The following is an 11,819-nucleotide window of genomic DNA, read 5'->3' on the forward strand; positions in this document are numbered from 1 at the left end:
ATTCGGTTCTTCACTAATTCGGGTCCGGTTCGGTTCTTGTTTTTCTAGAAATTTCGGTTCTCGGTTCGGTTCGGTTCTTAACATACTAGAACCGTAAGAACCGAACCGTATATAAATGAATAAATATAACTATATATATAAATATATGTATATATATTACGTATTATGTTTTCTTATTTATAATATTTTGATAAATTTTAAGAAAAATATGATTTTTATTGTATTTCTCGTTTCTTTAAATATATATGGAGTTTCGAATATTTTTATAATTTTTTTTCCTTCTTATAGATTAGAAAGTAATCGAATTTAAAATGATCCACCACTAGTAAATATTTTTTTTACTAAGTTACCCTTAATAAATAATCAAAACTAGTCAAAATTTAAAAAGTTAGAATATAAAATACTATGCAAAATAAATAAATAGAAAATAAAATATAACTTCGGTTCTTTCGGTTCGGAACCGAACCGAACCGGAATTTACGGTTCGGTTCTGGTTCGGTTCTTACATTTAAACGGGTCCGATTCGGTTCTTGAAATAATGCTATTTCGGTTCTCAGTTCTTTCGGTTCTGGTTTGGTCCGGTTCTGACCCGTTGCTCACCCCTAGTCCCGACTACTAGTTAGCGGGACTTTGGGCATCCGAAGGGATACCAGAGCCCCATAGTTTATCGTCTCTTCTAGAGACAAGTCCGGCATTAATAGGCGAGTCGGTTTGACCTCACGCCAAACACCGAACTCCTTCAAGTAAAGACCGGATATATAACACTAGTGTATATGGCTCTTCTTGATACTTGAATTGGTAGCACACTAATCCCCTCGGTCGGCCCCACGACCGATGGTATAAAATCCCAGACTCTTCCCGTTCTTCCGATAGTCGTAGTGGAACTAGAAAAGACGAGTTGACGGCTTGATGTCGGCCACCATGCAACGACACTGGAATGTGTTAATATGGATGAATCCATTCAGATCCATCTGGGCGAACGCGATTTTCATTTGTCTAAACAAATGTTTTAACAACTTTAGGAGGGGGACACGAAAACCACACTTTAAGGCCGCTTCGTAGATTCCGATGGCATGACCTCCACACCCTGAAGGGACCGGGGGGCAGCTGAAGATACGGTCCGAACTTTTGGGTTGGTAGAGATGGTAAGCCCCCTTCGGAATTTGATATTTGCCATAAAATGTCTCAATGTCTGCGGACCTCAGCTGCTTGGGGTTTTTCGCAGCCGGGAAAGAAATAATATCGCTGAAGTGGGCCGGACCGCTAGGTATCGGAGGACCTCCAACATATATCTGATCCATAATCATGCATTCGAAGATGAGGAATGTTAGCCGTGCACTCAGACCAAATGATAGAATAAAAGTAAAAAATTGTGTGAAGACGCCAAGTACAACACGCCAGGATCGGTCTGGGGACTCGAGGGATCGGCTCCCAGGGTATGTTCCGAAGCTTAGGCATCCTGAAGGATGCCTAAGGCCCACAACATGCCTGCATGCCATCTTTAAATCCCGGCAAGACCCTAAGTGAAAAAGAAAAAATAGGAAGAAGAAGAAAAAGAAAAAGCAAAGTGAAGACCTAGGTGCCAAAGTATGTTCTAAAGGCCGAAGACTGTTCCAAGGCTTAAAGACGCCGAAGAATGTTCAAGCCCAAAAACAACCCACTTTTCCTTCCCTAAAAAGCTTCATAAACCTATGTTTACCCTAAAACTAATGCAACTTAGAGATAGGGTAAAAATAAAAAAAAATATAGAAGAAAATGGACAGTAAACATGCCCGGGTAATACTCTACGCTACCACAGGAAATGCATGCAAATCGTATACCCAAAAGCAAAAAACAGAAAACATGGAACATTAAAGTAAAAGAAGATTCGCTTACTTGTGTATGAAAAGTGTGGAGGCTGTTGATAAAATTTTGATCTCGTATTGCCTGTGATTGGATGCCTGGAGTTGCTACTTTTCTTTTGTAGAGATTTTGGAGTTATAGAGAAATGTAAAAGAAAAGGTCGTAATTGAGGGCAACTATATAGGGGAACCAGGGACATGACCCTTGGGTTCCTCGATCCAGGAGACGTTGGTTTTGAAAGCAACGGTTGAGATCAAGTCGTCTGGAATTCAATGGTTAAGATGGGGTTGGGTGTTTCGAGACAGGACAACTGTCATCATTAAGACATGTGCAGGTTCCCAATCAATACTCGCCCCTGAAGAGAGCTAGTGGGCCGAAGCGTTTGGACTTCATCTTAGAAAATCATTCTCTGCCGAAGCCAAAGGACATGTTGGAGGCCCACTACGTTAGACCCATGTTTAAGGTTGGGCCGAAACGGAATCGGTGTGACGCAGACCGAAAGATGGTCGACACATGAAATGGAGATCCGGAGCAATCCAGTAAGGAAGACGACGAGGTCACCTGTCCACAACGTCCACTATCCCCAAAAGGTGGAACGAACCGAATGTAGTGGGCAGAGACGTTACCTCAATTCGGGGATATATACACAAAGGGAGGTTCAGTTTTCACACACACAAATATCGGTATTCTCTCGTATTCTAAATTATCCATTCTAAAAACATTAACTTATTCTTACACCGGAGGTGAATAATGGAGATCATCCCTCACAATATTCTTTTTGCAGGCCGAAGTCTACTTTCCGGACGAAGACGAGGTCGACAGAATATATGTTATAATACTAATAATTAATAATTCGTAAATTTTAAAAGTTGTCTATGTTATCTCTAAATTAAATTATAAAAGACACATAATTAAAAAAAGTATCATTGATATTCATTTTTTATTATATATGTATTTTAAATTTTTTCCAAATTTTGACAACTTAAATAAACAATTTCTTAATGATCATACAATTCTAATAGGTTGAGCTTGCATGTCACATACGACTTGGGGCTCGTTTGAGATTTTTTAAAAAATATAACTTCTGACTTAAAGTTGAAAAATGTCTTATAAGTGATATGAAATTCGTAACTTATAAGTTATTTAGGTGTTTGAATAATTTAATTTATAATTTACTTATAAGTTGGTGATGTGTTTGGTAAATTATAACTTATAAGTTATAAATTTTTTTAAAAAAATAATAATTTAATATAATAATTTAACAAATGAAAATAAAATTAAAAAGATAAAATATTAAAAAGGGATTTCAAAATACAAATTTTGAAAGAAAAGAAAATAGCTTAAGCTGCTATGTTGGTAGAGGAATGAGATACACTAATAAAAATGAAACAATTGTGAAATGAGAATGTAAGGCTGAACCAACTTTCAAATTTTCGTCATATATGAGAATATATGATCATTTGCTCAAGTGTCCCAAACAGTCCTCACAAACTAAAAATGAGCGTTTGGCCCATTTATGTCTCTTCGTAACCTCTATCGGTGATAGTCTAAATAATTTTATGTAATGCTTTAGATCATCTATAACCTAGCACTAAAAATCCAAATTTGGGTCTGTTTTTCCCGAACTACATCAAACCGGGGATCCCCTCCAAATTTGGATGATCCAAATATTTTTAGTATTATTATATTAATATTTTTTCTATTTTGTTAATATTATTAGATATAAATTAATTAAGATTAAAATGTACATTAAAACAACGATGAATAATAAAATACAATTTCAAATACATAAAGACTCAAAAACATGAAAATTAAAAACTAAAAGAAAATTAATACTTTATGTAATATTTTAATATTTTAAATTTATTTTTATGTACCGCTTTACTTTTTTTCAAATTTTCATGTAACATTTGTTCTTTACCTAATTATTTATGTTATTGTTATAATTAATAATAAAATTATTTTTTTTTCAAAGTATTTAAAATTAAAATACAGAAATATAATAATGAAGATTGAATTTGAATTAATATTTGGATCACAAAACTGGAATATGATATGAATCACCGGGTATGCGGCCCCAAACTTGAATCACCCGAATATCCAAATAAGTATGCATGGGTTGAGCTAATTTTTTTTTATATTATTGGTTTGAGCTTCATTATTGATGAGTACGCATGGGTTCAACTTGGAGCTTCATTTTTTTATGTGTTGCAATTTAATTTATATATTGATAACATATAAATTGGCAGGAGCGAAATTTAAAGTCCCGCAACTTCTTCATTTAGGAAAAAACCTATTTGCAAAAAAAATAAATACTGAAATTCCAATATAAAATGTACGGTGCTACTTTAATAAGTATTCTTAGGTAGGTATTCTATACCTGGCTGAAAATGTAGTATGGACTGACCGGCATGTCGTGTCCTGGGGATGTTGCGAGAAAGAGTACCCCATTATATGATCCCCTCTTTCGTCAAAAGATTTGTGGGTCCTCCACATGTCTCTCCTATACACTCCATAAACAATTTTTTTTTTTTTAATTCCCGGCAAGCTAATCGGTGAAACTATTTTTAGTTATTTACTAGCACTACTCTTTTAATGTCCCAACAAGGCAGGATATAAATCCAGACTCCTCACGCTTGATGTTGAGGCCAAGAGACCAGGTGAATGTGTATGTGAATTCTCTACGTTGAATACAAACAATTGTACTGCAACAGCCAGCAAGGTTATATAAACTTGCACAACTCTTTTAGCAGATTTCGCCTGTATAACTAGATCCTGGAGCCATTATGATGGTATGGGTATAAGTAGACTGCTTCAGACAATCTTAAGTTGAAGGTTCTGCACTTCAACATAATGTGCACAATACATAAGATAGAGAATTCTATCATACTTATCATACAAGTATATTTTGTAAATTTGAAACTGCCTATTCAGACTTGGAAGAAAAAAACCGAGAAAGAAGATGAAGGAAAAGGAAACTGCCTATTCAGCCAAATTTCTTGCAATTACTACTGCCACAGTGAAACGAGCGAAAAGGAATGTGTATATTCTGGTGCATTATCAGATATTTATTATCATAGAGGGTATGGATCAACATCCATAGCAGGAGAACTAGATTGTTCAAGTCGAATTCCTCTCAGTAAACTCTTTGCTTGTTCCCTCTCCTGCAATGATAATCCAAGCAATAATAGTGGCTTAATTTAAGATGTCATGAAATCAATACAAGAACATCATTTATAATGTTGCACATTGCAACTAATTTTGATAAAAAGAAAGAAGCAACTTACTGGCCCAGTATAATCAAGCAGACGGGTACAATATACTGCCGCTTCTTCGAATCTCTTTTGCTCTTTGCAGTGCTGAGCAAGAAACATCAAAGCTTTTACCATGTCAGGCCCTTCCCTTTCTTCGGTTTCCATCATTTTTAAGTACTTTTTGTAGTAGTGTGCTGCCTCTTCAGAACGCCCAAGCTCAGTGTGCAACTTTGCTAGCTGGGGAAGAGCAATTGCTTCACTGTCAGTGCAGTTTGTCGCCCTCCTGTAACACTTTATTGCCTCCTCAATCATATGAAGCTGATCGGATTCGTAACACTGACCCATGGCAATCCACAACCTAGAATCATTAGGCTGCAAAAACACTGATTTTTTGAAATAATGAAGAGCATATAATGGCATCCCCATCATTTCATATGCTTGTCCTAAGCCATACCATGCTCTATAATCACAAGGATTAATGTCTACAGCTCGCCGATATGCATCAACAGCTGCAGCGGTGTTTTTCATCTCAACATACTCATGTCCCATAAGTGTCCAAGCTGATAAATACTTGCTATCTAATTTAAGTGCTCTCCTGAAATACATGACCGACTTCTCATGCTGTCCCTTTAAACTGTAGTAATTCCCAATAATGCAGCATGATTCGGGCCTGTACTTATCTGTTATAAATACTCTGTGGGCAAGATAACTTAATGCTGCAAAGCACTCCCTTGCATAGAGCACATTAGAATAGACATCCATATCATCAACCCGATAAGGGTCATTTCTTAAAAGATCTTCAAATATTTCTTCTACTTGATCAAATTCCCTCAGACTGTACTGGACCTTGGCAATTTGAGCTTGGATGTAGTTGCTATACCCAAAAATTTCACCTAGATGCTCGTATTTTGCTAAGGATTCATTATGCATTCGGAGTTCATGGTATACACTGGCAAGAAAGAAGTCTTTCATCCAACGGTTATTTATATTAATGCTGTTCAATGTATCAGCTGTAGTGCATACAGATTGGAGCGCTCTCCAAGCACTCCAGTTCCACGGGTAGCTATTTACAGAATCCAGAAGTACCGCACGTGCACCATTCTCATTGCCTTTTTCTTTGAGAACAAGACCATAAAGGTACAGTCCAAAGGAATCAATTGTGCCCTTCTTTTCAAGCACATACAATTCCTTCTCAAGTGAAACCAGTTCCTGATTCACAGCATCACTCTTGCCCAGGGGTCCATCAAGCTCAATATTCTCTTCTTCTTTTCTCTTTTGTCCAGCCTATACAAAACAAAGAGGAATACATGGTAATTACAAATAAAGCTTTGTTGATTCCTATTTATATGTATAATGACTTCATTGTTAACAACTCTACAAAGGAGCTTTGTGTGAAGAAAAAATATTCACACATGAATAAAATATAGTAACACTCAGGAAGATTAAGCTTGAGACACGTATGAGTTTATCAGCATTCCTAATTTAGAGATTGTGCATTTATAACTATTCCACATATTCAAAAAATTGAATACCCTTCAAATAAATACAAATGTAGACCCTGATATTGGGAAGATAGGAGAAATATATAGCATGTCTGCAACGGCTCCATCCCGAGGTGAAGTACAAGTTTTTCTGTTGAAGTATCTATACATATCTTCAGCAACAAATAAAAAGACGCTATGTTTACCTGTAGGTACATAATACCCAGTATTTTAACAATTCAGGTACCTTCTAGAAAGTAATCAGCTAATCGGATAATTTTAATATGCACTCAAATAAAATTCATTTTTTTTATAAAAGTTGCTCAAATGATTTAATTAGCCATTAGGCCATTTTTCAGCAGCTTGATTTTTAATCCAATAGTATATTTAATTACTCACTTTAGAAATCCAATTACTATTCGACAAATTAAATAACATTTATACGGGACATGCCAAAATTATAATTACATGTAATTCTTTGTTTTTGGCAGTATAAATAATTTTAATTTAAAGAATAAAATTCAAACTAAAAAACAGATCATCAATATTCTGTAAGCACTAGTTATAATTTATACTTCCTTTGTCAGTTCCCTATATATGTGCCACACATTCCCTTTCTATTAATCTTTACCTGCAATATGAAGAAGATTCTAGTGCTTTTAAACACACACACACATACGCACATATACATTTCCATATATCACAAGGGACATTCTTGAATTCAATCTCTGCTTTGTGAGCTCTATCGCTCAGGCGTAAACTCTTTCAATTCAATCAGTGTCATTGAGGTATGTTTATGTACACTTCTTATATATAGGTTTATATTGATTACTTACTCTAAACTGAGATCTAAACTTTATGTACATTTGTACTCATACAGTGTACTTGTAGAGGTATGTTTTGGCCTGATTTGTTTTGTTTATGCCCGATATCCCCTATAAACGCCTAGATGTTCAATTTTTACATGATTAGAGCAATCAGCCCCCGCCTATCGTCAAGATGCTGACTTCAAAAATAAAGATAATTGATCGAGCTTCGAGGCCCTCAATGCCAAGTACCTTCGAGAAGACTAGTAGTCAACTAGTCATCTTCATGACTACCACGATGATACGTACACTAGAAAATGTAACAGTCATGGAAATATTCATGACATATTAGCCACCCATATGTAAAGGCCATGTGTCCAAAAACTTGGGTAACCATTTAAAAAATAGGAAACTGGAGGAAGGGATCTGGTCTAGCCATTCAGGGCAGATTGAAGAAAGAGGCTGGAAAGAGGGACAAAATCTATATCCGCAGAGAAACAGTAAAGACAAACAAATCCCTGAGGCCCCCTTAAAAAGTTTTCTGCTGTTATATAAATTTTTTCATACACATTCTGAGTGCCGTACTTGTAAATATAGAGTTCGCTCCTTAGTTTCCTTAAATTTCCTGCTTTCGTATCAAAAATTAAATCCTTATATATTTACTACTTTCCAATATAATTCTAGTAATATAACTAAATAAAGGGAAAAAAACTTTAATAACTATAATCATACTATTACCATCAATCTGCTCCACTGGTTTACATAAGTTCTTACATATTCAATAAATAGAAAAATAATAATTTACTTATTAAACGATGACGCAGATGTATAAATTCTGTTAAAAATGATTTATCTAGTAGATCCACGCAACAACATGATTAGTGCTTTGAAGGTAAATCATGGACACAAATTAAAGAACCAACACTTATTCTATGTGTAGTGAAGCACAAAGACATAAATACAAGTTCATATTATATATATATTTAAACAAGTGCAATTAAAACTCATAATCTTAAAACTAAAAATATTGTTTGAATAATAAAAGCAAATACAAATTAAAAAAATTATAAGAGCATCTCCAAGGGGAGCTATTTCCATTAGCTATATAAGTAGAAAATAGATATTATGTAAAATTTGTTTAAACCGTAAGGAATTGTGCTTCAGAAGTATTTAGCTATAATGATTAGCTGTATTTAAAAAAACAGTTTTTATTGTTATTTTCAAATTTCAACGGTTATATTTCAACCGTAATCTTTTATCAAAAAGGGTTGGTAAGAAATTATTAATAAATATTAATTATTTTTTACTTGATATAAGTGGAAATAATATATATATAACATATTTAATGATGTTATAATATTTAAATCACGATAAAAATTAGTTAACAAACATTACTTTTATATATTATAAAACATTTAACTAATTCTTTTTTATCCAAGTAATTTGTTAATAGTTTTTTATATAAAAATGTAAAGTAAAATTATAATATAAGTAATTAATAAATTTGGTTAACAGTGAGTTTTTTTTACAGTTTTTTGATAATAATTTTTTACAATTAATATTACCAAAAGTTAAAATATAAATTTAAATTAGTAATTATATATATTCAAATTTAGAGATACAAAGGATCCCTCCATTTTTGTAAAACTCCATTCAATTCTAAAAACCCAAACCTTAATTATAAATATTTGATGGACCCAAATGTTGTAGCGGAAAGGTGTACAGTAACGGGAAAATAAGCAGCTGGAGAATAAATTTAGAGGGAAATGACGTGGCCTGGATATAGATGATGGCCACTCATTCAACATATCTGGCATGCTTCTTTCTCGACATCTAAAATTTTAACTGACAGGTGTCTCCCTTGGAGTACTGTTTTTTTACACATTATGTATATTATTAATACATTTTTAAAAAAATAGGGTTGCCATGTAGACCTTATTGCTAACAAGTGATTGCCCTTGGAAATGGTATAAAAAGATATATTAAGAAACCCGTGCGCCACACGGCACACGGATTCAAGTTGTAATTATATCGTTATATATAATAAGCGTAAGAGAGTTCTTATCCAAAAACTTTAGACGTGTACCGCCAAAAAAATCTCAGCCGTTAATATGATATTTCTAAAAGTAAACGATCAAGATTATTACTATTTAGAAAAATAAGAGCACTAAAATCAATTGAAAAAAATTCGTAATACAATCATAAATAAAAATTAATTTATATTGTTTTACTACTATTTAAACACAATGCGATACAATATTCTAATACAATCCTATTTAGAATATATTTTATGGTTCAACCAATCATAAATATAAAATGATTGAATTGTTCTACTACAATTCAGACACAAAAATATGATACAATGATACAATCCAAGATAGATTATTATTAAATATTTTACTATATATCTATATAAAATACATCGCTAAAAAGGTTATTTAATTCAACGTCATTCAATTCAACATATGAATATTTCTCAATTTCTGCATAATTGTTGCAACAATATTTCAACAAACTATAAAAAAATAAGAACATCGAAACAACATCAGAAAAACAATATATGTACATTAAAAAATTATAAAAATAGATTGATGATTTTTAAAAAATAATACAGGTTCATTTTAGAAACCGTGCATCCCACGGTTATAAACTAGTATATTTAAACAAGTGCAATTACAAACAAAGATCACGAAAAGTGCAATTCCAAAAAAGATAATAATTTAAACGGGATATAATTCAACATAATCAACAAACAGATACCAGGATACTTGAACGAGTAATGAGATTCGAAACAAACCAAGAAAAGAGAATAACCGCGCAAGAAAATTGTTTTCTTGCCTGTCTGATCACGGAGCACATGAGCAGCACGCCTATACTCCTTACAATCGAAATAAGACTTAGCCAAAACATAGTAATCATTGTCCATCCCATCATTGTATTCGTCCCGCCGCACCGGAGTAGAGACATAGGAACCAGCACCTACGGCTGAAGAAGATTCATCAGTCCGGGACCGTCTTCGAGTGCTAGAATCCACTTTCAGGTACTTATTGCGAACCGGAATATTTTTTTCCTCGTCAATTACTATCCCCATCAACAGTTCTGCTGCCCTGTAAACCAATACAAGAATCATGCTAAAAACCTCCACAATTCACTAAATGTACAAAAAATTCACTAACCATATAAAAAAGATACACCCTAAACATAAAAGATATAATTCTAAGTCACTAAAATAATCAAAAATCACTATATATACATAAAATTAATAGTTGGACCAATTTGGGTTGTGTTCAATTGCAAGCCTACACACACACATGATATTTACAATAAATTCAAGAATTAATTAAAACAACATGAAGATCAAATTTTGATCAAATGGGTATTCACAAAACACAAAATTAACACAACATAAACATAGCCCATGTGATCAAAACATTCAATATTTGATCAAATTAAGAAAAGTAAAATTAGGGTTACCATTTAGAGGCAGAGTAAAGACAACGTTCATTAAGATCACGAATTGCAGATCGGAGCTCGTTTTTGTAAATCTCCTTAGTGCCCATTAATCGTCTTTTCTTGTATGGTTATGATAATTGTGTGTGTATATGTTGGATGTATATTCCAGTGCGGAGAGGAGTATTGAGAATTCAAATAACTACTGTCTCAGTTTTACACCACGTCCGCGCTTTCCCTTGTTATTCCCTTTTTACAAATTGTAACTTCAATCCAATAAAAACGGGTTTAATTCTTTATTTTGGTCCGTGATATAAAAAATTTCTTTTTTTTTTTTACGAAAAGCTGGAGTTTTATTAATTGCTCAAATCCAATTCAATACATCGTTTAACAGAAAATGGGATAGAATCCCTATTAAAGCTACGACCTGAATAATTATACGACTTCCTAGCAAGCTGATGGGCAGCCCTATTTGCAGATCGTTTCACATGATACAGACCAATTTTGTTCAACCTTCGAAGATACTCCCGACATTCTTCAATAACGTTTCCAAACTGTGACCTCATAGGTGTTATACTCCTGATTGCTTGTACAACTACCAGACAATCCGAGACCAGTGTAACATCCATCCACTTCATTCTGTCGATCCAGCTGAGCGCCTCCTTCACTGCCATTGCTTCTGCTAATACTGGGGTGACAACGCCTGCAAATATTCCTGTTTTGGCTTGAAGAAGCATTCCTTCAGAGTCTCTGGTAATTAAACCAAAACCTGACCCCTCTTTATCTTCAAAAACAGCCGCGTCAACTGATACCTTACCTGAGTTCTGCTGAGGATTGGCCCAAACAACATCCCCGTCTCCTTCATGAACAGGTTGAAGAAGAACTACCGATGACCTACTTTGGGCTAGTGACCATTGTGTAAGGTATTGCTTCGCTGCAGCTACTGTTTTGTTGACAGAAGAGAATCTTTGGTTCCAAACAATATC

General features: G+C 34.0%; 1 protein-coding gene across 2 annotated transcripts; it reads right to left on the bottom strand.

Annotated features, from left to right (window-relative positions):
• Positions 1–4,666: 4,666 nt before the first annotated feature.
• On the bottom strand, positions 4,667–11,081 carry LOC141693799 (anaphase-promoting complex subunit 8-like). Of its 2 annotated transcripts, XM_074498965.1 has the most exons (4): positions 10,858–11,081; positions 10,181–10,490; positions 5,130–6,380; positions 4,667–5,006 (listed from the first exon to the last, which is right to left on the bottom strand). In XM_074498965.1, exons 1-4 carry the CDS (start codon positions 10,941–10,943, stop codon positions 4,917–4,919), a joined length of 1,737 nt encoding a protein of 578 aa, XP_074355066.1. In that variant the 5' UTR covers positions 10,944–11,081; the 3' UTR covers positions 4,667–4,916. The 2 variants fall into 2 exon arrangements, with proteins under 2 accessions (XP_074355066.1, XP_074355067.1); XM_074498966.1 differs by lacking the exon at positions 10,858–11,081 and having other exon boundaries at positions 10,222–10,354.
• Positions 11,082–11,819: the final 738 nt, after the last annotated feature.

The sequence above is a fragment of the Apium graveolens genome, chromosome 10 (genome assembly GCF_009905375.1).
Source record: "Apium graveolens cultivar Ventura chromosome 10, ASM990537v1, whole genome shotgun sequence".
Classification (NCBI taxonomy): Eukaryota; Viridiplantae; Streptophyta; class Magnoliopsida; order Apiales; family Apiaceae; genus Apium; species Apium graveolens.

Coding starts and splice junctions, on each gene's coding strand:
- LOC141693799 (XM_074498965.1), bottom strand. CDS start 10,943: ATGGGCACTAAGGAGATTTACAAAAACGAGCTCCGATCTGCAATTCGT. Junction 10,491..10,857: donor CTTTACTCTGCCTCTAAATG/GTAACCCTAATT, acceptor ATTGGTTTACAG/GGCAGCAGAACTGTTGATGG. Junction 5,007..5,129: donor TGCTTGATTATACTGGGCCA/GTAAGTTGCTTC, acceptor TTATCATTGCAG/GAGAGGGAACAAGCAAAGAG.